Raw genomic sequence first — 25,596 nt, forward strand, 5'->3', positions numbered from 1 at the left:
CACACACACACACACACACACACACACACACACACACACACAAAATGCAAGTTAAAATAGCCTTAAAGCAACTACATCATTCCTTTTCCTTTTGAAAGTATTTACTTGAATTCCCAATTCTTCATTAGTATGTGACTACTACACTGGGATATTTAGAGAAAAACACTGTTAAACCATTTTCAGGAAAGTCCTAATCATGTTTAACTTTCAAAGAGAGAAAGTTAAAGAAGTTCTGACTCTATTTATCTTATAGAGAAATAAAATAACTCAAATAATTTTTAGAGGAGAGCTTGAATTTTTCCAACAATACTGTTGCAAACAACTAGAGTTCAGGGATATGTTATCCATCTTTTTTCCATCTAAAACCTCCAAAAGTTACTGAAATCACAGGATACCTGTTATTCCTTATATGCATTTCCTTCAAGAAGCTCAACGTATATCTCACTCACCTAGTTCTCCTATCAATAATAAGGAAGAAGAAATAGAAATATCTAAATGCATTATTGGTCAATAATATATGATCTTTATATTAAAGTTCAAGACATTATTTAAAAGACTGAATTTGTCATTAACAATATTCTCTAACTTCCAATAGAATAAGGTTCATTATTATCTGATAGCACATTAGATATATACAATTTGCAACATGAATTTAATATTTCTTCCATTTCAAATCAGTATGACCACTTGTAACACAGTTAAGTATATATACTAGTGGAAGTATATCCCTTTGTATCTTTGCAGTTCTTCTTCCTTAGGGATGTTAAAAGATCTTTTAAATTTCCATTTGAAAAATCAAGAGGAAAGAACTTCACTCATTCTTTGTGTCCCTAACAAAAAAGAGGGTTAACATACTTATAGATCTAGTTCCAGGCAGCTGAAATATGTCCTGACTGCTTTGCCAAAATTTGACCTTACAACTTCCTAACTTGGGAAATAAGATTGTTGCTAAGTCAATTAAAAGTACAAATTAAAAAACATGTTAATCAATAATGTACATTAAAAAAACACTAACTTTCCAGGTATTTGAGCTAGTACTTCACATTTACTTCTGGATTATGAATTAATTTTCTCATGGCATGGAAATTTACTACCAGTTTCTACTACCAACACATGTCAAACTGGTAGATACTGTAGGAATTCATAATCCAATCCCTGCTAAATTATTTTGATTTATAGTGAATCACTTATTATATTCATAAATGCTAGGAAGTTAGTGAATAACAGATAAAATGACACCCCAAAATAATTTTATAACTATGCAGGTGCACAAATCATAACATGTGGAAGATGACTCAAAGGATAATGGAAAATGAAGCAATTTTTGTAAGGATCATATAAAAAGGGGGGGAGGGAGAGAGAGAGAGTACTATCAGCGTAGTCTAGACTTAAAATCAATTCTTTCAGGCAGAGAATAACAGTCAAGCACAGGTCAAGATAGTCAACAGTTACATTAAAACAACAAATGCAAAATACTTTATACTTTATACCAAGCAAATCATGTTGCTTATTCTTTTGAGGTTAAATGCTACTGACATAAGCTACACCTGAATCCAATCAGTGCAGAGACGTTGAGAAGATTCACACTCGAGGACTAAATTTGTCACAAATGGGTTGGTTTCCGATCTTAATGTAGCCAAGTTGCTTTACTCTGACCTCCATTGAACAAATCAATTTAATGGGCACTAGGAGTGCTATAAAACTTAACAATGGAGTGATTTTTAACTTTTAAAATATAGTTATGAAGCAAAATGTTGGATAGCTTCTACAATACTGGAAATCAAATTAAATCTAGACATTTTTTAGCAGTCATGACAGATATAATCCTAGTTACCATGTAAATTTATGGTAAGCTGCTGTGATATTAGCCACAGGTGCTATTTTTAATATATGGGCCGCATCTGGCTGGGAATAGAATTTCTCAGAGGACTGAAAATGACCTCACTATCAGACAATGGAGAGGAGAAAACAAGACCACTGTGGCATATAAAAAGCTGAAGATGTGGTCCACAACTGAATATTTCACATAAGATTCATTTTAACTCTGCAGTTATAGTTTAAAGGATATTATGTTTTCAATATTTAAGAGGTGTGGATATGTTTCAACCAAATAGCCAAAAGATTAAGAATATAAGACAGCTATGAAATACCCTGACTACACATATAAAACAAGTTTTTCAACCTTTGATCAATGCAGGGGAAAAAAGTGATGTGCTAGGATTTGAAAAGAAACCATTGTGGGGATTCATAAGCATGCCATATACTGTGCTGTACTGTGTTCTGAACCAAGATACCACAATTACTGGGAATAATACAATACAAAATCATTGAGTAGCAGTTTTTCCACAATTCAGCTAAGTGTCATTAGTCATGTTGTTTTTTAAAGCTCTTTGGGGTCATTCATCATGGCAAAATTTGCTAAAGAAAACAACATTAAATGACTCTCACCAGACAAATATCTTAAAAGAAATTACAGCATATTATCACTACTTAAATTTGATATTCTGTGAAGACTACTTATTTCTGTTATTAAAAAATAATCAAGAAAAATAACATTCTAAACTACCCAAATTAATCAGAAAATATTTAAATATAGAACAAGAGAAATCGTAGTTTCAAGTCAGAGTTCTGTCCTACTAAAATATGCCTAAAGAGAGAAAGAACTTGCCAAGTGTGGAAATGTGATAAAGGTTTGACAAATATTAAATCTACTATGAAAAAAGTTTTGCTAAGTTGAAAAACCTCTACCTAAAATAAATTTCTAAGACAAATTTTTATGAAAATGTTCTCCATACCATTGTTATTGTTCTTAGAGCATAGTGTTTTCTAATCACATTTACATTCTTTTCTTGCCTCCTAAAATAATTTAAAGATCTTGAGTTACTAAGGATTAATAAAGCCCCTCTATTTTCTAAGGTAGGCAAATTCCATTCTACAAAGTTCTCTCTTAAAATTTCAAATAACACTATAAAAATTAGAACTTCATCATGAAGATATTCTATGGTTCTTTACTAAGAATGGTGTTTATTCTAGGATTTTAATAAAGTAATAAAAAAGATCAAAAATATTGAAAAATGAAAGACATCATATAAATGTAATAGTATCTTTTTGTTGTTGCTATTGTTGAGAGACCTGACTGATCCTGTAACATGTGAGCAACCCTACAAAATTAAACTTAGTGAAAGCATACAGCTTTAAAAGAGAGAAAGAGAAAGTGAGAGAGAGAAGAGGGGAAGACAGAAAGAGGAATAGAGGATTGAGGTACTATCGTTTATGCAGTAGAGTACCTTCTTTACCGCCACATTCAATTTAACAGGGATGCTAGGCTATCTAGTATCTCCTTTTTTCTGGTTCCTCATATTCAGTGGTTAGCAAGTTCTGAAAGAGCCACCTATTTTAAGCTGCCAAACAAACCCATAAAGTATTTATTTAGTAGCTGGAGGAAATACTTGAGAGCTTAACATTAACTCTTTCAGACCACAAAGGAATTATTTACAAATTTTTTTGTTTTAGTTTACTGACAGCATTTCCTTATGTCCTATAAGACTATATGTCCTATTGATAATTTCACAAAAACCTCCAAAAAATACACAGCCTTTCTTAAATCCTTCTTTTCTGAAAAAAAGATAGAAGAATAACTTATGACTAAATTTCAAACAGCATTTCTCTTGGGTAAAATGAGATCTGTGCTGAAAAGTTCTCATTTAAGTTCCACATTTTATATAGAAATAGATTTGGGAGCTATCAAGCATTTCCTTGACTATTGTTACTATCTTCTCCTTATTTGGGAAGAAAAAAAAAAAGGAGAATATCATTCATAAACTGACATTAAAGCATTAAATACTCCAATACTACAATCATCTTGAATTTACTCTACCTCTATGTCCTGGCCAAAGCAAATTTAAACATTTCAAAATCCTCATCATTCTCGGCATCTAATCACAAAATTGCAAATCGTGCCTTCAATTTCATACAGATGTGCTTTAGCTCAAGTAAACCGCATATTGAAACAGGTTCTGTATATAGAATGGCTTTAGAGCAATACTTCTTTAGGCTTGTTACAATTCCTCCCAAATGAATCAGATACCTATTTAAACTATACAATTCAGATAAACAAATATCAAAGAAATAGGCCAAAAGACAACAGGGTCATAAAGGAGTTTCTATAATGCTATATTTAAAGGGGAAAAAAAAAAAAAAAGAAGAAGCAAAGTAAAATAACAACAATTAATAGGATCTAAAGATAAGAATTTGTACTAGATAATTTTGCTTAACTGGAATAGGTTCCTAAGCATAACACCTTTGTAAGAGTTATAGGACTTAGTAAGAGGTCTTCCTGGCAATAAGCCTTGCCAAGAATTTTACTTTATACAGATTAAGTGCTATTGAAAAAATAGCCTGAGAGTCCTATAGCCTTCTATTAAATAGGATACTAGAGTGCACCAAGACTGATGACTTCCCTCTTAAGCATAATCAATGAACTTTTACTAAGTCTTACATTTATGGTACTAACAATTAAAAATTCTACTCCTAATGTCACATGTCATCAGATATATGTCACATACTAACAGCTATGGCCTATTTAATTTTACATAGTAGAAAAGAGTCTAACCTTTTTTTGTCATTAACCTCTACTTAGGAAAAATAATTTTAAATACACAAAATAAAATAAATAGAATTACAAAGGAAATATAATATATTGATATAAATGCGTAATTTTTCCCCATCTAATTTCACACCCTAGCTACAGACCCCATGTTAAAATCCCTGCTCTAAGAAATGGGAAGGTGGAAATCAATTTATATAATTTGCTAAAAACAGAAGTATGAAAACAAAGACGTTACTCTGAAAGGCACTGTCTTTTGGTATTTAATAGTCTTACAAATATTTAGGTGGCAGCATAATAGCTGATTCTATGTACAATGCTAAATACTAGAGGGGAGACAAAATATGGAAGGGTATATTTGATTCCTTTCTTCAAGAAACTTAACAAGGGAAATAATAACGTAAAACAATAATACAGAAGATGGCATAAAGCAGTGTTATTAAGCTGCAAATAAATGATGTCAATAATAAGTGCTTCTAAATTCAGAAGATAGAAATATGACTATAAATTGTACTGACTGAAGAAGATAGAGCAGAAACAATGTGAACAAAGATAGTAGACAATAAGTAAGATTGCCTCAAAAAGAGAGTTCATATGAGTAGGAAATAAGATTGAAAATATGAGCTGAGGTCAAATGGTGAAGGGCCTTGAATGCCATATTAACAAGTCTGGACTTTCTCCTAAAAATCAAGGAGCCATTGAGGGATTCTGTGCAGGGTAGTGATTCTGTGAAAGCATTCTATAAGAAAATTAATTTAGTAATAAGTATAATAATAAAAGGGAAAACTGGACAATGAAAGATTAAACTAGGATAACAGAATTGGAGATTGGAAAAGAAAATTATGTTTCACTTAAGAACTTCAATAGATCCATCAACTCATCAATGTATTCCCCAGATCATTACTTCCTACATCTCAGTCCTCATGCCCTCATCTTCACCCCCACAGATCCTTGTCCCCATGTCCCTCAGATACCCATCCCAATTTCCCAGATCTCCCACCCAGAACTCTTACTCCCAGAACAGTACCAGTTCACATCTTTTCATAAGGAATAACTGATAATACAAGAGCAGACCTAATTATTAAATAAGGAAGTACAGCTGATAATTCTGAGATTTCAAAATTGAGCGACCCAGATAAAATAATGATACACTAATGAAAATAGAAAAAAAAAAAACAAAAAAAAAAAAACCAGAAAGATACCAGTTTGGATTGGGAATGGAAAGGATTTTGTTTTTAAAATGGTGAGTTTGAGATGATGGTGTAGATTTATCAAAAAATAGAGTTCATCAGTTTTCCAGTTTTCAAAGCCCCTTCCCACTTCTCACATAGCTTCACCATATCTAACCAATCATACTTCCCATAATTCCCAACAAATAATCTCCACTTCAGTCAAGCCAATCTCCTCCCTATCCTTTGACTTCGATACCCTCAATCCTCATTTGTGTATTTTTGCTTATGCTATTCCTTGGTCAGAAACACTATCCCTCTAAATTCCACTTAACTCTCAAAGCCCACCTCTAATCTTACCTCCTAAAGGGTGCTTCCCTTGATAACTTCAGCCCATACTGACCTTTCAGCTCATTCTTGATCACTCTTAGGATACACTTCTATGTATATTGGGTTGGTTTTTTTTGTTTGTTTTGTTTTGTTTTTGGTATCTGCTTTTACCTTAGTGTTTTATTACCAATTCTCTCCTATGTCCTGTCTCCCCAACTACACAGCTTTCAAAGTAGAGAGCAAAATCACATACTTCTTTGTTAGGTGTTCAATTAAGAGTCACTAAATAGAACTTTGCTGAAAGTTCACTTCAGATCCATCAAGCCAAATCACCAAGTACAAAAATCACAGCATCGTTTATTTTTTGCATTTGAACACTGGACTGAGTATCTTCTGATACCTGAACCCTGGTTCCAAATCCTCACTCTAAGCCATTTCACATTTCTGTGCCTAACTTGCCCCAACTATAAAAAGTGATAAAAGTATTTGCACTGCTTATCTAAAAGGGATGTGAGGAAAGCCCTTTGTAAGAAGTAAAATAGTGAACATGATTTCTTTACATCATTAGTACCAGCACCAGTTATATAAGGGGATTGATTACACAATAAAAATATACTGCTTTTGGATCCAGGGTTAAACAGATTGGATCTAAGCGTCTGCTCCATATCTACATTTCTGGTTTATTCAGGAAGCATTATATTTGCAGTCAGGTTGAAACTGCTATGACAAGGTAACTCAATTAAAGTCTCCTGGCTGTCAATACAGCCATATAATGAAGATTTATCAGTAATGTTTACTGACTAGATAGAACTAGTTTGACAACACAGGTAAATGACATATGATTACTTAAAAGAGGTGCATAAATAACTCTTAAATTAATATAGCTTAGTTTATTTTTGCAGGGCATCATTCACGGAAAAGTAATTTAATATGTGTCCTAGGACACAGCAGATCTTCTAAACAGGTTTCACTCTAACAAAGTATAAGAATTATTATAAGTGCCAAGAAATCCTGGGCTTTGTTTCCCTATGTTAGTTTCTCTATCTCTAAACATTTTTGACTGCCATAGTATATTACACTTGCCCGCTATGGGTTCCACCTTGTTCCAGTCTCTCATCATTTCGATATACCCTATATTTAGCCACCAAAGTGATTTTCCTACAATGCAGTTCAGATTCTGTAACACAGACCCTTAACTCAATAAATTCCAGTGAACTTCCAGGAGCAAATACAAAATCCTCCATTTGGCATTCAAAATCCTTCATAAACCTGCCTCCTCCTACCTTTCCAGTCTTCTTATACCTTGTTTTTTGCAATGGACTCTTCAATCCAGTGATTCTTGACTCTTTGCTGTTCCATTTCTCATCTCCACATTTTCTCTGACTGCCCCCCCCATGCATAGCATGTTCTCCATCTTTATTTGTGTCTACTAGTTTTTATGTTCCAACTAAAATGCTGTTCTACAAGAAGCCTTTTCCAACATTCCTTAATCCTATGGCCTTTCCTCTTTTAATTATTTCTTATTTATCCTCTATATAGTTAGCTTGTACTTATTTATTGTTTGTAGTCTCCTAATTAAACTGTGAGTTCCCTTTGCCTCTTTTTTGTACAGCAAGTGCTTAAGTTTAACAAATGTTTATTTACTACCTGAAACTTTATCCATCTGACTTATTCCAAGAAGACACCATAAACACAACCTATTTACAATACATTATTTCTGATAAAGGAAAGAGAAAGTGCTAGTAATTTATTTTTTATTGGAGAACAAGAAAAGCAAAGGCAATCATATCTCAGGGCTAAGGTAAAAGAAACAAACGCACTCATGTTCTGTCACATTGTTTTTAGTGGGGTCTCTTCTGGGGCTACAGAGTTAAAGATTAAGCAATGAAATCAATCAATAAGCTTTTATTAAGCACCTACAACTTGCCAGGTAGTCTACTAAGCTGTAGGGATACAAACAGCAAGAATGAAACAATCCCTACTAACAAAGAATTAATATTAGAATGGAGAAAAGAATACAGCTCTTTGGCCTGATGTTTAAAAAAAAACAAACAAAAAAACAGTGATGCTGCTGATGAATGACCTGCTAGTTATGTCAGTATTTTGAAATCACCAGAGTAAATAAGTAGATTCAAACATACTTAGACGTTTTGGAAAACTACTACTGTGTAAACCAAAAGTGTCAGTCACAGCTCTACTTCAGCAGGGGAACTGGTGCAATAGAACAAATTTGAAATGAAACTGAAAAGAGCAAAGAAGAAATAAATTTTACTTAAATTATCTTTTAAGAGACTGTTTTCTGTAAATAATGGATCAACATTACCAATTCACTTAAACATACAACATGCAAGACCAGCAATGCAAGGCCTAAGCAATATAATTCAAGTTATTTTTCTTGTCACTTAAATTTAAGGCAATTAATTTGTGACTACATTATACCAACCTAATCTTACCTATAGTTTCTTACAAATTTAAACCATTCATACTAAAATTTCTTGTTAAAGATAGCAATTTACATAAATGAAATTTATGTCTATGCATTTCATAAACATTTCTTGATCTTACAATAATTATGGAATTCATATGATAACATCTGTTGATATTTATAGTCTCTAAAACCTGGCACAGATTTAACCCACATAATTTTCCAAGCATCAAGTGCATTATCTGTAAAAAGCAATAAAAAGCAATGAATGCATTAATCACACAATATCATCTGCAATGCATAAATCTGAAATTTCTTTCACGTCAACTCAACTGCTTTTTATTTTTTACACACCTGATTTTACACCATCTGTAAAAGGGCAAGACAAAGACCACTGAGGAAATTATACTTCATGACTGTTGGACTTCTACTAAATACTCAGACTAAATCCTGTAAACAGAAGATTTATAACACAACTAAGAAAAAATGATGCAGTTAAAAGTCCATTTTTATTAAAGAACAGCATAATGACCACAACAATTTCACGCAGCAGTTTGGTTTCATATTTGCATTTCTAGCACCTGTTTTAGATTTCCCAAAGTCTATCCAATGCATATGTTTTTGAAAGTACACGTCAGATCTATATTTTGAGTAGTATATAATAAACAGGGTAGAGTAAAATGAATAAAAAAGATAATGGTTTTAGCCTTCATTTCTTCCTGAATACTATCATTCCCTAGAGAACATAGACACTGATACAGCAAACTCCAGCTGCTGAGCTCCAGATGGGTCCTATAGTACCTAAGAGTCCCCCTGGAGCCTCAGAAAATAATAGTACACCAATGTATCCACCAGCCTGAATTTTACCATGGGCTCTTAGAGGGAACATAGAGGAATGGAGGGAAATGATGGGACTTCTCTTAAATTCTGACCAAAATCATATTAATTTTCAAACTTATGGAAGTTACAGATAATGTCTTTCACATGTTCTGTACACCTATCACATTTTGGTTATGTAGCCTATATGAAAAAAAATTTAATATATACACTAAAACAATCATAAAAATCTACCTTTTCACTAATGATAGGATAACAGGTAGTGTCATATTCTACAACAGTTTCCTAGAGGGGAAAAAAAAAAGAATGGGATATAGCATCAGCCAAAGCACAAATATTTATTTTGTTTGGTATACCTATGTATACCTATGTGCTAAACTACAAATTTTTCAAAATAATGCTTTATAAGGCAAGAGGTTCCTTGGATATAACTTTATACTCACAGCCAGGGTTTGTTTTTTTTTTTACATTTTTCTGTTTTTAGTAGAATTTCATGCATATTTCTATATGTAGTTTCTAATGTCAAAGAGAGATTTTACACATATGAAATAAGACCAAAACATAAAAATCAAATTAATTCTGATAATTGTTTCATAGATGGTTAGTACTTTTAAAGATTATCAACTTTTAATATGTTTAATATGGTAATTACCAGCCTCTTATAGTATTAGTTTCTCAAAGTGTTACTGGAAAAACTAGCCATTTTCAATTTTTTTTAAGTCCAAGTTCCAATTTATAGGTATTTATCCTCATCTGATCTTCAAAGTGAACATAGAGCCTTTCAAAATAATTACAGAGAACAAAACTTTCAGACAAAGACAAATACTTATAAACTATCAAAAATTATCTAAAAATAGTTCTTAAGTATTATAACTTAACAAACTATTAACAACAATATTAAAGAATGTTCCGAATCACTAATAAGTGGAAATCAAAGGAAAATACTCTGAGATTTCATTTTACATTCATCAAAATGGCAAATATGACAGTAGATTGGGAATAGTTAACATCAGGCCCAATAGTGCCTTATTGATGGGGCTGTGATGCAGTACAATCATTTTGAAAACACTTGGACAATCTACAAATAGAGTACAAATAAAAAGCCCATCTTTTGACCCAATAATTCCATTACTAGGTTTATATCCCAACTAGGTTATTGAAAACAAATATTTCCAGAACCACTTTCTGTAATACAGTATCAAAGAACTGGAAACAAACTGGGGACTAGTTAAACAAATTGTGGAACATGAATGCAATAGAATTACCACTGTACTGTAAGAAATGATGAAATGTGATAAATCCAGAGAAGCATAGAACTATCTATAAGAATTAATGCAAAGTAAGCAGAACCAAGAAAAACCATCCGCAGTAACTCTAACAATGTAAATAGAAAGAACCACCAGAAAAAATAAAAATCAAAAGTGAATATTGCAATATTTAAAAGAATAGGCATGATTCAAATGAAGAAACATGAGAAAACAATTTCATTCCATTCCTTTGCAGAGGGAGAAGATTCATACATGTTGTACAATTATACACATTTTTAGACTTTTTCTATATATTGATTAGTTATGCAGACTTTTTCTATTGCCTTTTTTTTGTCTTTTAAAAATATTTGTTATATGAGATAGCTGTCTAGGAAGGGAAAAAGTACTAGGGAATATTATGATTATGTGAAAAAATAAAAGATATAAAAATTTATTTAAAAATAAGAACTCCCTAAGACACTAACAATAAGAGAAATTCAAATCAAAATAATACTGGTTTCATCATATGCAGCAAATGGCAAAGATGACAAAAGATGAAAATAAGCAATGTTTCAGGGGTAATGGAAAGATACCCACACTAATGCATTGCTGATATAGCAGTGAATTAGTGCAACTATTTGGAAAATAAATTGAAATTAAGCAGCTAAAATGTATACATACCCTTTGACTCAAAGATATTCCCCAAATACCCCAAATAGGTCACTGAGAGAGAGGCTACATTTACTGTGCACCGAAATATTTGCAGCAGAACTTTTTATAGTAGCAAAACACAAAATAGATATTTATGGATTGGGAAGTGGCTGAATTGTGGAACATGAATGATTGGATTTATTACTGTGCTGCAAGAAAATAACAAATATAATAAATAAGTATGGAAAGACTTACATGTAGACTTACAACAATGCAAATGAAAAGAAAAGCTACCACAAATTAGTCAAAAATGAAAGATATAAAATTTAAAATAAATTTGGCCCCAAGGAAGTAATGAGAAAAAATATCACCTGCTATACTTGGCAGAAGTGGAAGAGCCATAGTATATATATACACTGACTATACTGTCAGATTTTTTTTTCAATGTACTGACAAGTTTTGCTAATTTTTCCTGTCTTTTCTCTTTCCTTTCTTAAATTAAAAAAAAATGGGGGCAGCTAAGTGGCACAGTGGATAGAGCACCAGCCTTGAATTCAGGAGGACCAGAGTTCAAATATGATCTCAGACACTTAACACTTCCTAGCTGTGTGACCCTGGGCAAGTCACTTAACCCCAGCCTCAAAAAAAAATGTTTTTTAAAATATATCATGAGGGATAATTTTCTGGAAGCAGGCAGAAGTATAAGAAATTCATACAATGTTAAAAAAAATCAATAAAATTTTATTTTTTTAAATAAAATAGAAAACTAAATGCAATTTTATTTTGTAATCTGTTTATCTTAACAGTATAGGAAAATAAAACTATCATCCCCATGTAAAAATTTAACTAACAAAAATGCTTCAGATACAAGGGCTTGATATTTCCTAATTAACAGAAGATTTTATTGCTGAAAATATTTCTAAAACATATTCATCCACTTTTCTGCCTTTTGGCCAGTATTCTACATAATATTCTACATAAGCTTGAGGTCAATCTTCTAAACATCAATTATCACTGCAGAATCCCTTATGTATAAAGTATAGGACTGAGATGCTAACCATAAATTATACCCTTAAAACTTGATTTTCTTAAATTTAGTTTCTTTGCTAAATCCTTAATCTTGATTTCTATTCTTGGAATTTGCCTCTTTTTCCTAAAAGTCTGGTGAAGAAAAAAAATTCTGGCTGATAAAGTGTTCTACTTCTTTGGATTCTGGTTAAATGAAGTTTTGTTTTCCTTTTTTCCTTTGTTTTTTTGTTTGTTTTGTTTTGTTTTGTTAAGCTTAACACAAGCTAAAGCAGCAATTTATCAAAAGACATCGTGGGCCACAACTCTCAAAATCCACTGTCACAAGTTCAAATCCATTCAAAACTCATCATGGTGCAAGTACATACAAATGCTAATAAACTTTGAAAATACAACCCCCAACTCTTTATATACTGCTGATAGATTGTTCACTGTGACCGGATACCAAGTTCCATGACATTGCCAAACATTTCTGATAACATGAACCAGTATTAACAATCTTCTCTTCAAGGACTAAATATCACACCAAAAAGTCAACAGTAAGACACAGTTAAGATATACTTTACAGCTTAGCCATCCAAATAGGCTATAATAACCAAAAAAAAAAAAAGAGTTTTGAGAAGGAAAGGAGTCTTTAAAACAGGTATACATAAAATCCCACTAAATACTATCAAGAATATTTTTCCTTACCTATTTTTACCTGGTGGCATCAGGAATTATATTAAGTGATATAAATGAATGAAGTCTTTGGCCTCAAGTAACTTCCCCAGGTATTTTTCTTTGTTTTGTGTGAGACATAAAAATACCTGAATAAATACGAATAGAATTCATAACTATCTATACTCTGTTGGATGGGCTGAATGAAAAGTAAGTCATGAGCATTGTACAACCAAAGAGAAAAAAAGCAAAAAAATCATCTCAAAAATCACAATAATAGTAGTAGTAGAAGCAGTAATAACTTACATTTATTTAGCACTCATTATGTGCCAGGTACTGTGCTAATCATAGTATCTTATTTGACCTTCACAGCAACCAAAGCTGATAGAAGCTATTATTGTTTCCATTTTGCAGATATAATAGGGGTTAAGTGATTTTTTTTTTTTCCAGACAGCTGCTGAGTGTCTGCATTGAATTTGAATTCAGGTCTTTCTGAAACCAAATACAGTACTCTGTGACACCTAGCTGCCAAATAAAAGATAAAGGATTTTTTTTTTTTTTTATGCTCAAAGTATGGTTTTTGAGGTTAGAAGGACAAGGGAACTCTAATGCCAATAACACCTGGAAATAAGAGATGATAAAGGGACACTTATATGAATAGTAATTTGAGCAAATAGGAAAAGGAGAGATAACAGGATAGGTAATAAAACAATGCAAATAGAGAACTCAGAAGCATTTAACATAGGGTTTTGAAGGAGAGATCTTGACTCTGGATAAAGAACATGTGAGGTAAATCAACTGAATCCCAAGCCTAACCAATCAGCTCTTTGTATTTCTCTGTATATATATTTTACATTTACTTACCTAAGTATATGTAATTTTCTCTAATAGAATATAACTTTTTGTGGGGGGGTTTTGATACCCAATATATAGCACACTGTTACCATGGCACACAGTAAGCATTTAATAAATGCTTGATAAATTAATGAATCAAGAAGGAATAGTGTTTTCAACCCACAAAAATGCCAACAAGTATCAATGAAGGATGAGCTTAAGGAAGGAATACGTCCTCCAAAATGGACCAAAACTCTGGGAAACAGCTTAAATCAGAGGCGACTCTTCCATATGACCTTAATTACCTTCACAATTTGACTATCTATTACTGTTCCTTGTCTCCTAGAAGGCTTGGTTCCTTTGATGAAGTACTCCAGAAAACTGACCCTGTACATATTTTGATGTCATATTTACTTAAAAACCCAATTCTGTCTTTTCTCAGGAGAATTCCCAGTTCCATCTCCACCTTTATATGTAGTGAAGAGCAAAAGCATCTGAAATATTTACAGCATATGATGACAAAAACATAACACCAACACTTACCTGATTAAAATTTTTGAAACAGAATTCTTTATATATAGCATCTCTTTCATTTAATTCTGACCATCCTGAGGCTTTGAGGTCATGTATAACTTGATTCCTTTCTTCTGTCGTTAACCAATGAGATTCTGCAGACTGTTAAGAAAGAATAAATATAATCAAATGAGAATTTAGGTATGACTTTAGTTTACAAATAATATTTCTAGCATTTTGCATTGACATTAAAGTATTTTAAAAATTCATATCCAGCCAATCTAAGAAATTTTAAAAGTAATAGTATCAAATTTTGACCAATTGATAAATGATCACAAGATAAAAACAATTTTTTGAAAATAAAACTCAAAACTATATAGTTATATGAAAAAAATGCTTGCAATCACTATTGACTGGAGAAATGAAAGTTAAAACAACTTTGAGATAATCATCTTACACCTATCAGATTGACCAAAATGATAGAAAGGGAGAGCAACAAATATTAGAGGGCATATGGAAAAACTGAGACACTAATTCATAGTTGGTGGAACTACAAACTGGACCAACTATTAAAAGGAACATTCAGTAATCAAGCCAAAAGAGTTATAAAACTGTGTATGCCCTTTCACCCAGAAATATCACTGTTTGATCTATTTCCCAGGATGATTAGGAAAAAAGTAAAAGAATTCATATGTTTTAAAATATTTATACTGTAGTTCTCTTTGTGGTAGAAAAGAATTGGAAGTTATAGGGATGCCTGTCAATTGGTGAATGGCTGAGTGATATATGGTTATGTTGGAATATTACTGTTCTATAAAAAATGATAAGCTAGTTGATTTTAGAAAAATATGGAAAGATTTTTCAGGAAACAATGAAGAGTGTAATGAATTTTGAACCAAGAGAAAACTGTACATAGAAATTGCAATACTTGTTGGTGGAGTTGTGAAAGAATCCAACCATTATGGAGAGCAATCTGGAATTATGCCCAAAAAGTTATCAAATTGTGCATACCCTTTGACCCAGCAGTGCTACTACTGGGCTTATATCCCAAGGAAATACTAAAGAAGGGAAAGGGACCTGTATGTGCCAAAATGTTTGTGGCAGCCCTTTTTGTAGTGGCTAGAAACTGGAAAATGAATGGATGCCCATCAGTTGGAGAATGGTTGGGCAAATTATGGTATGTGAATGTTATGTATTATTGTTCTGTAAGAAATGACCAACAGGAGGAATACAGAGAGGATTGGAGAGACTTAAATCAACTGTTGCTGAGTGAAATGAGCAGAACTAGGAGATCATTATATACTTCAACAACAATACTATATAAGGATGTATTCTGATGGAAGTGGATATCTTCAACTTAGAGAATATCTAATCCAGTTCCAATTGATCAATGATGTACAGAATCAGCTACACCCAGAGAAGAAACACTGGGAAATGGGTGTAAACTGTTAGCATTTTTTGTTTTTCTCCCCAGGTTATTTTTACCTTCCGAATCCAATTCTTCCTTTGCAACAACAACAACAACAACAACAAAATTCGGTTCTGCACATATATATTGTACTTAGGATATACTATAACTTATTTTATATGTATGGGAATGCCTGCCACCTAGGGGAGGGGGTGGAGGGAAGGAGGGGAAAATTTGGAACAGAAGGGAGCACAAGGTATAATGTTGTAAAAAATTACCTATGCATATGTACTGTCAAAAAATGTTATAATTATAAAATTAATTTTAAAAATTAAAAAAAAAGAAATTGCAATACTGTTCGAAGAAATTTTAACAACTAAGTCATTTTTAGTATTGCAAATATTCAAATCAAATTCTATAAAAGGATTTATAAAGGAAGATGCTATCCACACCAAGAGAAAGAACTGATAAACATGTATAATATGATTTTACAGATACCTTCTTTTGTTTCTACTGATAGCCTTTTCAAGGGCAGTGTGAGGAGGAAGAAAAAAAATTTTTAAATATACAGCAAACACCGATACATTGTTGGTGGAATTTGAATACATCCAGCCATTCTGGAGGGCAATTTGGAACTATGCTCAAAAAGTTATCAAACTGTGCATACCCTTTGATCCAGCAGTGTTGCTACTGGGTTTGTATCCCAAAGAAATCTAAAAGAAGGGAAAGGGACCTGTATGTACAAGAATGTTTGTGGCAGCCCTCTTTGTAGTGGCCAGAAACTGGAAACTAAATGAATGCCCATCAATTGGAGAATGACTGAACAAATTGTAGTATATGAATATTATGGAATATTATTGTTCTGTAAGAAATGACCAGCAGAATGATTTCAGAAAGACCTGGAGAGACTTACATGAACTGAAGCTGAGTGAAATGAGCAGGACCAGGAGAGCATTGTATACTTCAACAACAATACTATATGATAATCAATTCTGATGGATGTGGCCATCTTCAACAATGAGATGAACCAAATCAATTCCAATAGAGCAGTAACGAACTGAACCAGCTACACCCAGCGGGAGAACTCTGGGAGATGACTATGAACCACTACATAGAATTCCCAATCCCTCTATTTTTGTCCGCCTGCATTTTTTATTTCTTTCACAGGCTAATTGTACACTATTTCTAAGTCCGATTCTTTTTGTACAGCAAAACACCTATTTGGACATGTATATATATATTGTATGTAATTTATACTTTAACATATATTGGTCAACCTGCCATGGGGGGAGGGGGGGAAAGAGAAGGAGGGGAAAAATTGGAACAAAAGATTTGGCAATTGTCAATGCTGTAAAATTACCCATGCATATATCTGATAAATAAAAACTATAATTAATAAAAAATATATATACATCAAAGAACAAAATAAAACTTAAAAGGAAGAACAGAAAAGTACCATGGTTTTGAAAGTATGTATTATAGTTTTTCCAAAAAAAATTATAGTGTGAAATGGAAATTCATGGTAAAGTGAATCTTCTTTTTATGTTGTGTACTGTGTACATAAAATGTATTTAACTTCAAATTAATAAAAAATTTTTAAAAAGAAAAAATAGTATCTTCTAATATATATGAGTACTCTCATGCATCAAAATAATTCTAAATAATTTGCTATTTCATAAGCATTTAGCACTACTTCCCAAAACACATATGGGCCAAAAATAAGTTCACATGTGATTTCATATATCAAACTAAATATTACCTGATAGAACACAATTTCAAAAATATTCAAAAAAACTTCCTACTAAAAAAATTCCTCTTCTACCTACTCACTGATGTGTGACATTCCACAATTAAGCCTCTTCCTTTAAATTTAAACCTGCTAAATTCTTATCACTCATTTATACTTCAGCAAGAATTAATTTCTATTATTTCCTCAAAGCATGTAGGTAAAAGAATATATATATGTATGTATGTATGTATTCTATAAAATGGGACCGAAGGAATTTATCAATAAAACAATATGGCATTAAGGATATAAAGTTCTATCATTTGACTTTATGTTAAAGATGCTGCATTTTGCAACTGACTAGAAATGAAGTAAATATGCTTTAATTGGAGTAAAGCTAAACAAATTGTGGTACAAAAATGAAACAGAACATCTCTGTATTATATGAAATAACAAACACAATGAATACATAGAAGCATGGAAAAAAACACATGAAATGATGCAAAGTGCAGAGTTAGCAAAACAATGTACACATTGACAAAAATGATGTAACTGGAAAGAATAACCACAACAAAATTATAAAGAACAAGCTTGGCTCTGAAGAAGAATTCTGATAAGGTATCTTTTCCCTTTCCTAAATCTTGTGCAGACATGGGAGTCCACAAATATAGAATATAGAAAGTTTCAATATAAAGTAAAATTTTTGCAATGGTGTTGACTTGGTTTTGCTGAATTTTCTCTTCCGCTTTTTGAAAAAAAAATTCTTTGTTATAAGGCCCCACTCTTTGGAAAGAAGATAATAAAGGAAAAATGAGTGATGTAAAAGTACAAATAATATGCTTTTACACATAAATAAAAATCTGGTTTTTTATATTAAAGGTACTGAAAAATGCTACAAAAAGATACAAATAGGAAGTGAAAAATCTAAATAAACATCTTTCAGAAGTCACTTGTTTGCTACATAAAGTACTTATCCTTAGCATAATATAATGCTTCATCTCCATTTTTATCAAAATACAAACAGAATTGTTTTTCCAAGAGTGGGGATAAATATGTTCTGTAGTCCCTTGCTCTCTGCCATCAGTGGCATGTACTCTATAGATGCTACCCAATGTTAAGGATACCACCTGTGATCAGAAATCAGAGATCCCTCTCAACCTCATCTCAAAATCAACATGTTAAAACAAAATTAGTGATCCTTCCTCAAAGCCCTCTCCTCTTTCTAGTTTTCTTTTCCTGCCCAGGGAACCATGATTCTCCCAGTCACTCAGACAACCAGTGTCAAACATGCTTCAAATAGTTTAAAATGTAATTGGAAAATAATTAATAAAATAAAAATGTAGCAGACAATGGATATTATGTATTTTTCTGAGTACAAACAGACCTCAGGGATCCTTATGTACAGGTTTGTGATCCCTGTTTCTACTTGAGTTTTGACACCACTGAGTAGCTCCCAACCTTTGTTATCTTCAATTTCTCTTACAATAATCATCCACTCTATTGAAAAGTTGTTTATTTTGGTTTTTTTTCCTACCACTTCCACATCTCTCATTTATGTCTTCTTCATAGGGTATACCAGTCCTCCTCCGGTCACACCTGGATGACTACAATGAGGTTATTACTGTTGGTCTCCCTGCCACAAGTCTCTCCCAACTCTACTCAGCTGCCCAAGTGACCTTCCTTTTAAAGCACAGGTCTCACCATGTCATTCCTCTCCTCACTAAATTCTAGTGAGTTCCTATCACCTCAAGGATCAAGTATAAAATTCTTTATTTAGCTCTGGAAGTCCCTGACAGCCTGGGCTTTGACAACTACCCTCTGTCTCCCTTCTTGATGCTATTTCACTATGGTTCTCTGCCTGGGATGTTCTCATTCCTCTCTTTTGCCTTCTAGATTCTCTGGCTTACTTTTTTTTCCCCCTGAGGCAATTAGGGTTAAGTGACTTGCCCAGGGTCACACTGCTAGGAAGTGTTAAGTGTCTGAGGCCACATTTGAATTCAAGTCTTTCTGACTTCAGGGCTAGTGCTTTATCAACTGCTACCTAGCTGCCCTTCTGACTTACTTTTACAATCAACTTGAACCCCCACCTTGTGCAAAAGGTCTTTCCCTCTCACCCTCTCCCATCCACTGCTAGTGGGTTCCCCATGAGGTTACCTTCCATTTTCACTATATATGTGTGTGTGTGTGTGTGTGTGTGTGTGTATGTGTGTGTGTGTTACACGAATATAATTGTATATTGTCTCCCCAATTAGAATATGAGTTCCCTGGAAACAATGACTGTATTTTTGCCATTCTCTAAATCCCCAGAATTCAGCTCAATCCTTGATTAAGTAGTAATCACTTAATAAATACTTGTTGACTAACTGGCAAATTTTCCCCCCTCTAAAGCTAAAAGGGTCATATTACAAGCATAAAAAACAGCAATAGTATGCATAGTAACAAACTTGACATCTTTTCATATGTTTACAGCAATTATTTTTATTAGAGAATATGAAAGGCAGTCATGGCATAATGAAGAGAAATCCTTATGAAATCTAGGACTTCCAGGTTCCTTTTTCTAATTTATGTCAAAATAAGTTAAGTAGTTACTTAACTTCTTTTAAGAATGTAGCATTAATAACAAGTTCTGAATTCACGGACCTTTTGTTTTCATCACAGCTAACAAAACACAGTATTACAAACAAATAGCATAAGAGGCACAACTTGGCCTATTCCATGATTATCATGTACGTACAATACTTGAAGATTTCCTGCAGTAGGTCCCCCTCCCATTGAAGCAGATTGCAAAGATTTATTAGATGGTCTTTATGACTTACTATGCTTGCTAAAATTCATCACTCACTAGCCAATCACCAATTATGAGCATCTCTGGATTTAACTAAACTAGTCCTCAGAAAAAAAGATACAAAGCGAATCCGTAAAAGCATACTCAGAATCTTTATAACTTGAGTTGTTGTTGTTGTTTTGTTAGACCTTGCACTCCACTAGAATAACCTTTGAATACCACTTTAAATGCTTCAACAATATCACCTCAAAAAATTTAAAACAAAAAACAATAAATGGTTTCTTACCTGAGATACTTCAATTAAATAGCACACTTAAGTAATACAGTGTGATAGGTCTCTTCTTTTCTTGTTTATACATCACAACTCACCCAGGTCTTTTCATCCTATCTGACTCTTACGTCCACCTGCAAATTCTCTAGAGAAGACCCACACATTCTTATAATTGCCTGTTTATCCGTTATCCTATGGTTTAGTATAGGTACATGATTGAGCTATCTCTTTTCCTAGTTATACATCTCTGCCAAGACATCCTTTATAATTCATTTCTGCACAATTCTTTGTTGATAATATATTGAAGCATTTTCAACTTTTCTATATACATCTTCATTGCAATTTGAATGGCTTACAATTTAAGTTAGTTGTAGTCTGTGGCATTCCATGACTAATATTCATAAAGCATTCAAGGAATTTTTACTATCATAACAAAGATACTGAAGTAGTTTGCTATTTCCTTCTCCAGCTCATTTTACAGATGAAGAAACTGGGGCAGACAGGACTAAGTGACTTGTCTAACGTTATACAGCTATTAAGTGTCTGAGGTAGGATTTGAACTCAGGAAGATGAGTCTTCCACTAACCACTGGGCAACCTAATAATCCCTCACAAAAGAATACCGATAGAGAAAAAAATGAGCTTCTGTTTCTACAACAAAATTAAGGTCACATATGAAAAGGAGAATGGGTCTGGTACAAAATACTACATAAGATATAAGAGTTGGTTGATATGTCACTTATTTTGCTGAACTTCTTTTTCTCTTTTTTTAATGAGAAAGTTCTCCAGGAAGGGGAAGGGGGAGGACTCTATTATAAAATGTAGATATTTTTTTTAAACAAAAGATAACAATAATTTTTCTAAAAGCAACTGTGCAACTGGAAACAAAATAGATATTCTTTTGCTGTTCTTTGTATTTTCAGAGCTTTACTGGTACAGAGTAGGCTCTTAATTAAAGAGATGAAAAAAAGATAAGGACACCTAGGAAAAAAAACACCTAGAAGGGCACCTAGAAAATGCAAAACAAGATTCAACAAAAATCTATTTTTTTAAAGGACTGAGCAATTTTACAAGCACAATCCCCACCTCCTCTTCAATTCTAGGCTCCATTCACTATTTATATAGTTACTGTTGGTTAAACTTCATATCACAGTCCAGACAAGGAATTCTTCACACACTTGTCTTTTTCCTGAGATAGTCAAACCAAACTCTCTTGAGATATAAGGACTCATTTATGAAACTGCAGTGATTGGCATAACCAGCATAATATTATCTCAAAACAGAAGCATTTCGAATACCCCACCATCTCTAGAGAACTCTCTTCCATGTGAACTCGGTAAAGGACGTCCTCTATGACAACAGAAAGCATTTGTTGTTCCTATTTTATGCCTCAAATAAAATGAATAATTATCAAAGCTCTCATTGTTTAAAGGATTTAAGCAATTTTATATAAGTCTAAAATGCACAAAACATGTCAAATGTGTGAGGCATGTTGATTTTTTGTTATTCATGATGGAATACTTTTATAATCAAGAAGCAATGATATAGTGCATTCTCTCTGTTGGCTGTGTAAAGAGTCTGGCAAATATTGCTCGTGAAACATAATAGCACAAGATATGCGACGTCTATTTTACACCACTAGGTGGTGGTAAAAGTTAAAGTCTGGTTGGAGAACAATTGGGGGAAACTTCAATTGGATAAAAGGAGAATTTTAAGAGTAAAAGAAAATTTTAAGTTTTAGATAACAAAGTACATTGACAGGAAAGTAAAAGAAGAGAGAGATGGACGGACAGGCAGACGGATATATTATGTGTGTGTGTGTGTGAATGTATTGTAAATGTGTATGTATAGCTCTCTCTCTCTCTCTCTCTCTCTCTCTCTCTCTCTCTCTCTCTCTCTATATATATATATATATATATATATATAATTTTTAAACAATTGACACTAAATCCCAAGTGATGCAACAACAAAAGTGAATTGAACCATATTGAATAATCATTAATGTCAAACACTTTGATAGACTCATTAAAAGTGATTGCTTTTATAAGGTACACATCTCAACACAGAGCTTTCTCATTCGCAATTTTATACATTATGAGAAGCAGATGATGAGAAATCTTATTTGTTTCGGAAACAGTTTCACAGCAAGTGCTCCGAAACATCCATACCTAAAGTGAATGAAACTTACAAAGTTCCTCGCGCTTGGTTATGGAGAAGGGGATTGGAAGGGTTCGGTTTCTTTGGGTAGCCAGAAGACTTGCATAAGTCATTTCTGACCTGACTTCATGGACTGACAGTGAGATTCGGTGTAAGCAGCCCTAGATGCGCCTGGGGAGGTGGAATTCAAACGTGGTTCTCTGCTTACTCCCAATCTAGCTAACCCAGGCCCCGGGCCCCGGCCCGCAGTCAGACCCAAAACCAGCTAACCCAGGCCGCGCTTCACACTCCAGACATCCGACCTCTACGGGAGGCAACCTGGACTAGATTCCGGGAGGATTTCTGGGAAGATGGGGCCGGCCCTCCGGCACCCCGACTCGCCCCGGCTGCCCGCGCCCGTGCTCTCGAAGGAGCTCTCCCGGAGCCCAGAGGCCTCCCGCCCGCCCTCTCTGCCTCATTCACGCACCATGGCTGAGAGGCTCCGGCAGTACCCCGGAGCAAATCGCGGCGATTGCAGGATAGCGGGGAGAAGCCAGCCCCGGAGCAGCGCTGCAGCCGCCGACATGGGTCCGCACTGTCCAGCCCCGCCCCGAGGCGACCAACGAGCTGCCTGAGCCGGACGCCCGCAGCCGGGGATCCCGGCGCTACGCCCGGCCCCGCACCGTCGGCTCCTGGAAGCTTTGTGCCTCTCCCGCCGCCGGCTCCGCGCGAGCTAGCCTTGAGTTCCCGGACTGCTCAGACCCAGCGGCTCCGGCTGCAGTAGGGCGTGGCGGCGAGATTGCTGAACGAGGACCCTTCGGAAGCTAGGACCGAGCGCGGAAATAACTTTATTGACACCGAAGGAAGCACCTGTCTCCCGGAACAAGGTCTGAGGGCCACAGCTGCGAACGTATCGTGTGGGCGTGCCATTCCCCAGGTTTTTTCGTAGTACCGGTGCTATGCCCAGGCAGCCGGAGTGAGAAGAAAGTTACTCCTTTTCTCACCCTCTTTTCTTACCCGCTCTCCCAGGGCTATCCCAGTCGTCCAGATCTGTAAGTAGCCACTGGACCCATTTAGCTCCAGAGGAGAAAGTGAAGCAGGTGCCTGGCGCATCCCTCCCTCACTTAAATCTTAGTCACTTGGAAGTCATGGCATCACCTCACTGATATCACGGTCCTCTTCACCCTAACTTGGTCCTGGAAAATGCTTAAGGATTCCATTTGGGCTAAAAAAGGGAATAAAGAGTTATTCAATGTCCAGTGAACTACTTTGTGTATATTTGTTCCTCTCTATATCTATTCTATATATACACATTTTAACAGAATTATATACATATAAAGTATATTCTATAGATATATAGAATTATACCTTGTCATATTACACATATACTGATAGATAAATATATATTAAGATGTTCTGAATACTTGTATTCTTTTATATTCATCTGTATTTAGATAGAATATATCATTTTATATAGTATGAAATTTGGCAGAATTCTATTTATTAGAATTAAAACTGTCTGACAGTATAAATTACTTAATTTTAACTTCAATTTCTATTCAACAAGCAAAATTGAATTAAGCTAAAATAAAATGTTTTGCATTTTTTAACCAAATGACTCCCCAAATATTCAGCCTGACATTTATTTAGAGAATTGCTTACCGTTTTTCTTACTCTATACAACCTTCTAAAAGTCCCTTTTTACCTTCTCCTTCCTCCCGAATATTAATCTACAAATCTTTCTAAAAGATCCTCCCTCACCAAGTGCCCCAGTTGTCTCAACTTTTTACAGGTCCAAAAGACAATCCTCCAGATATGTGCTCCTCTTCAATCCAGATCCATCTTGAGTAAGGTTCTAACATTACCAGCCCTCCAGCCCCATCTGCTTCCTCTGGATCAGTCTGTTCTTCCTCTCATACTTCATTTTTATAAATAATTACACCTTATAGTCTTTTCTTATCCGGTATTATTTTTTTAGAATCACACTAACATATACAACTTAGCCCCAAACTTATTTTGAAGTTACTCTAAAAATTATGAATTTAAAAATACTTTTTAAATAAAGTTTTATTTTAATGAGTAACTTGCCATTAGTCTTTAATATTTTCCTTATATTTTTTCTAGATCTTTTATATAGAATTTTCCATGGAATTCTGGTCTTTTTTGTCACAAATACCTGAAAATCTCTCAGTTCATCAAATGTCCTTTAAAAACAAAAAAATCACAATTATACTCAACAAGCAGGGTAAATTATTCTTGGTCAAAATCTAAACTCTTATGTTGTTTCAAATATGTTCTAAGACCTACAGTCTTTTATCATAGTTCTTGTGAAAAAATCTTGTGTAGAAGGTCTTATGAAGACCTTTCGAAATCTTGAACTACCTTAACAATATTTCAGTTGTTTTTTGTTTTTTTTTTTTTTCTTGTTGCTTGCAGTTTTGAATCTTGTGTATGACATTCCATTAAGTTTTACTCCTGGGATCTCTTTCTGATGGAGAACAATATATTTTTTTTTTCATTTCTACTTTCCCCCCTTGTTCTAGAACTTTAGGGAAGTTTTTAATAATTTCTTGTAATATTGTATCGATCTTTTAAAATTATAACTTTTAGGTACTCCAACAGATGTTTCAGATTGTCTTCAATTTTTTTCTGCTTAAAATAATTACATATTGCTTGCTGCCTTGCGGAGAAGGGAGGAAAGGGAGGGAAGGAGCAAAAAAACTATAATTCAGTTTTCTCTATTTTTATTATTTCTTGGTGTCTTATAACCATTCAGTCCCTATTGCCCAATTCTAGTTTTCAAGGAGTTATTTTCTTCCTTAAGATTTTGTATCTTTTAGTTCTATTAATATGTATGCATGTATTGGATTTAACATATATTTCTACCATGTTTATATATATTGGACTACTTCCCATCTAGGGGAGAGGGTGAGGGAAAGGGGGTGGGGATTGGAACACAAAGTTTTGCAAGGGTTA

The 25,596-nt window shown here is 33.9% G+C and overlaps 1 protein-coding gene across 2 annotated transcripts in view; it reads right to left on the minus strand.

The window, feature by feature from the left end:
- Nucleotides 1-23,455, minus strand: part of PCBD2 (pterin-4 alpha-carbinolamine dehydratase 2) — a 54,147-nt gene extending 30,692 nt beyond the window's left edge. Inside the window, exons 1-2 of one of the 2 annotated variants that reach the window (XM_074290891.1) lie at nucleotides 23,108-23,455; nucleotides 14,326-14,457 (exon numbers count right to left, since the gene is read on the minus strand). In XM_074290891.1, coding sequence (XP_074146992.1) covers nucleotides 14,326-14,457; nucleotides 23,108-23,206 — 231 coding nt within the window. In that variant the 5' untranslated portion in view covers nucleotides 23,207-23,455. Of the gene's footprint in view, nucleotides 1-12,981; nucleotides 13,098-14,325; nucleotides 14,458-23,107 lie in introns of those variants that run through there. The other variant, XM_074290892.1, reaches the window with a different exon arrangement.
- Between the last annotated feature and the right edge of the window lie 2,141 nt (nucleotides 23,456-25,596).

Source organism: Sminthopsis crassicaudata, chromosome 2 (genome assembly GCF_048593235.1).
Source record: "Sminthopsis crassicaudata isolate SCR6 chromosome 2, ASM4859323v1, whole genome shotgun sequence".
Classification (NCBI taxonomy): domain Eukaryota; kingdom Metazoa; phylum Chordata; class Mammalia; order Dasyuromorphia; family Dasyuridae; genus Sminthopsis; species Sminthopsis crassicaudata.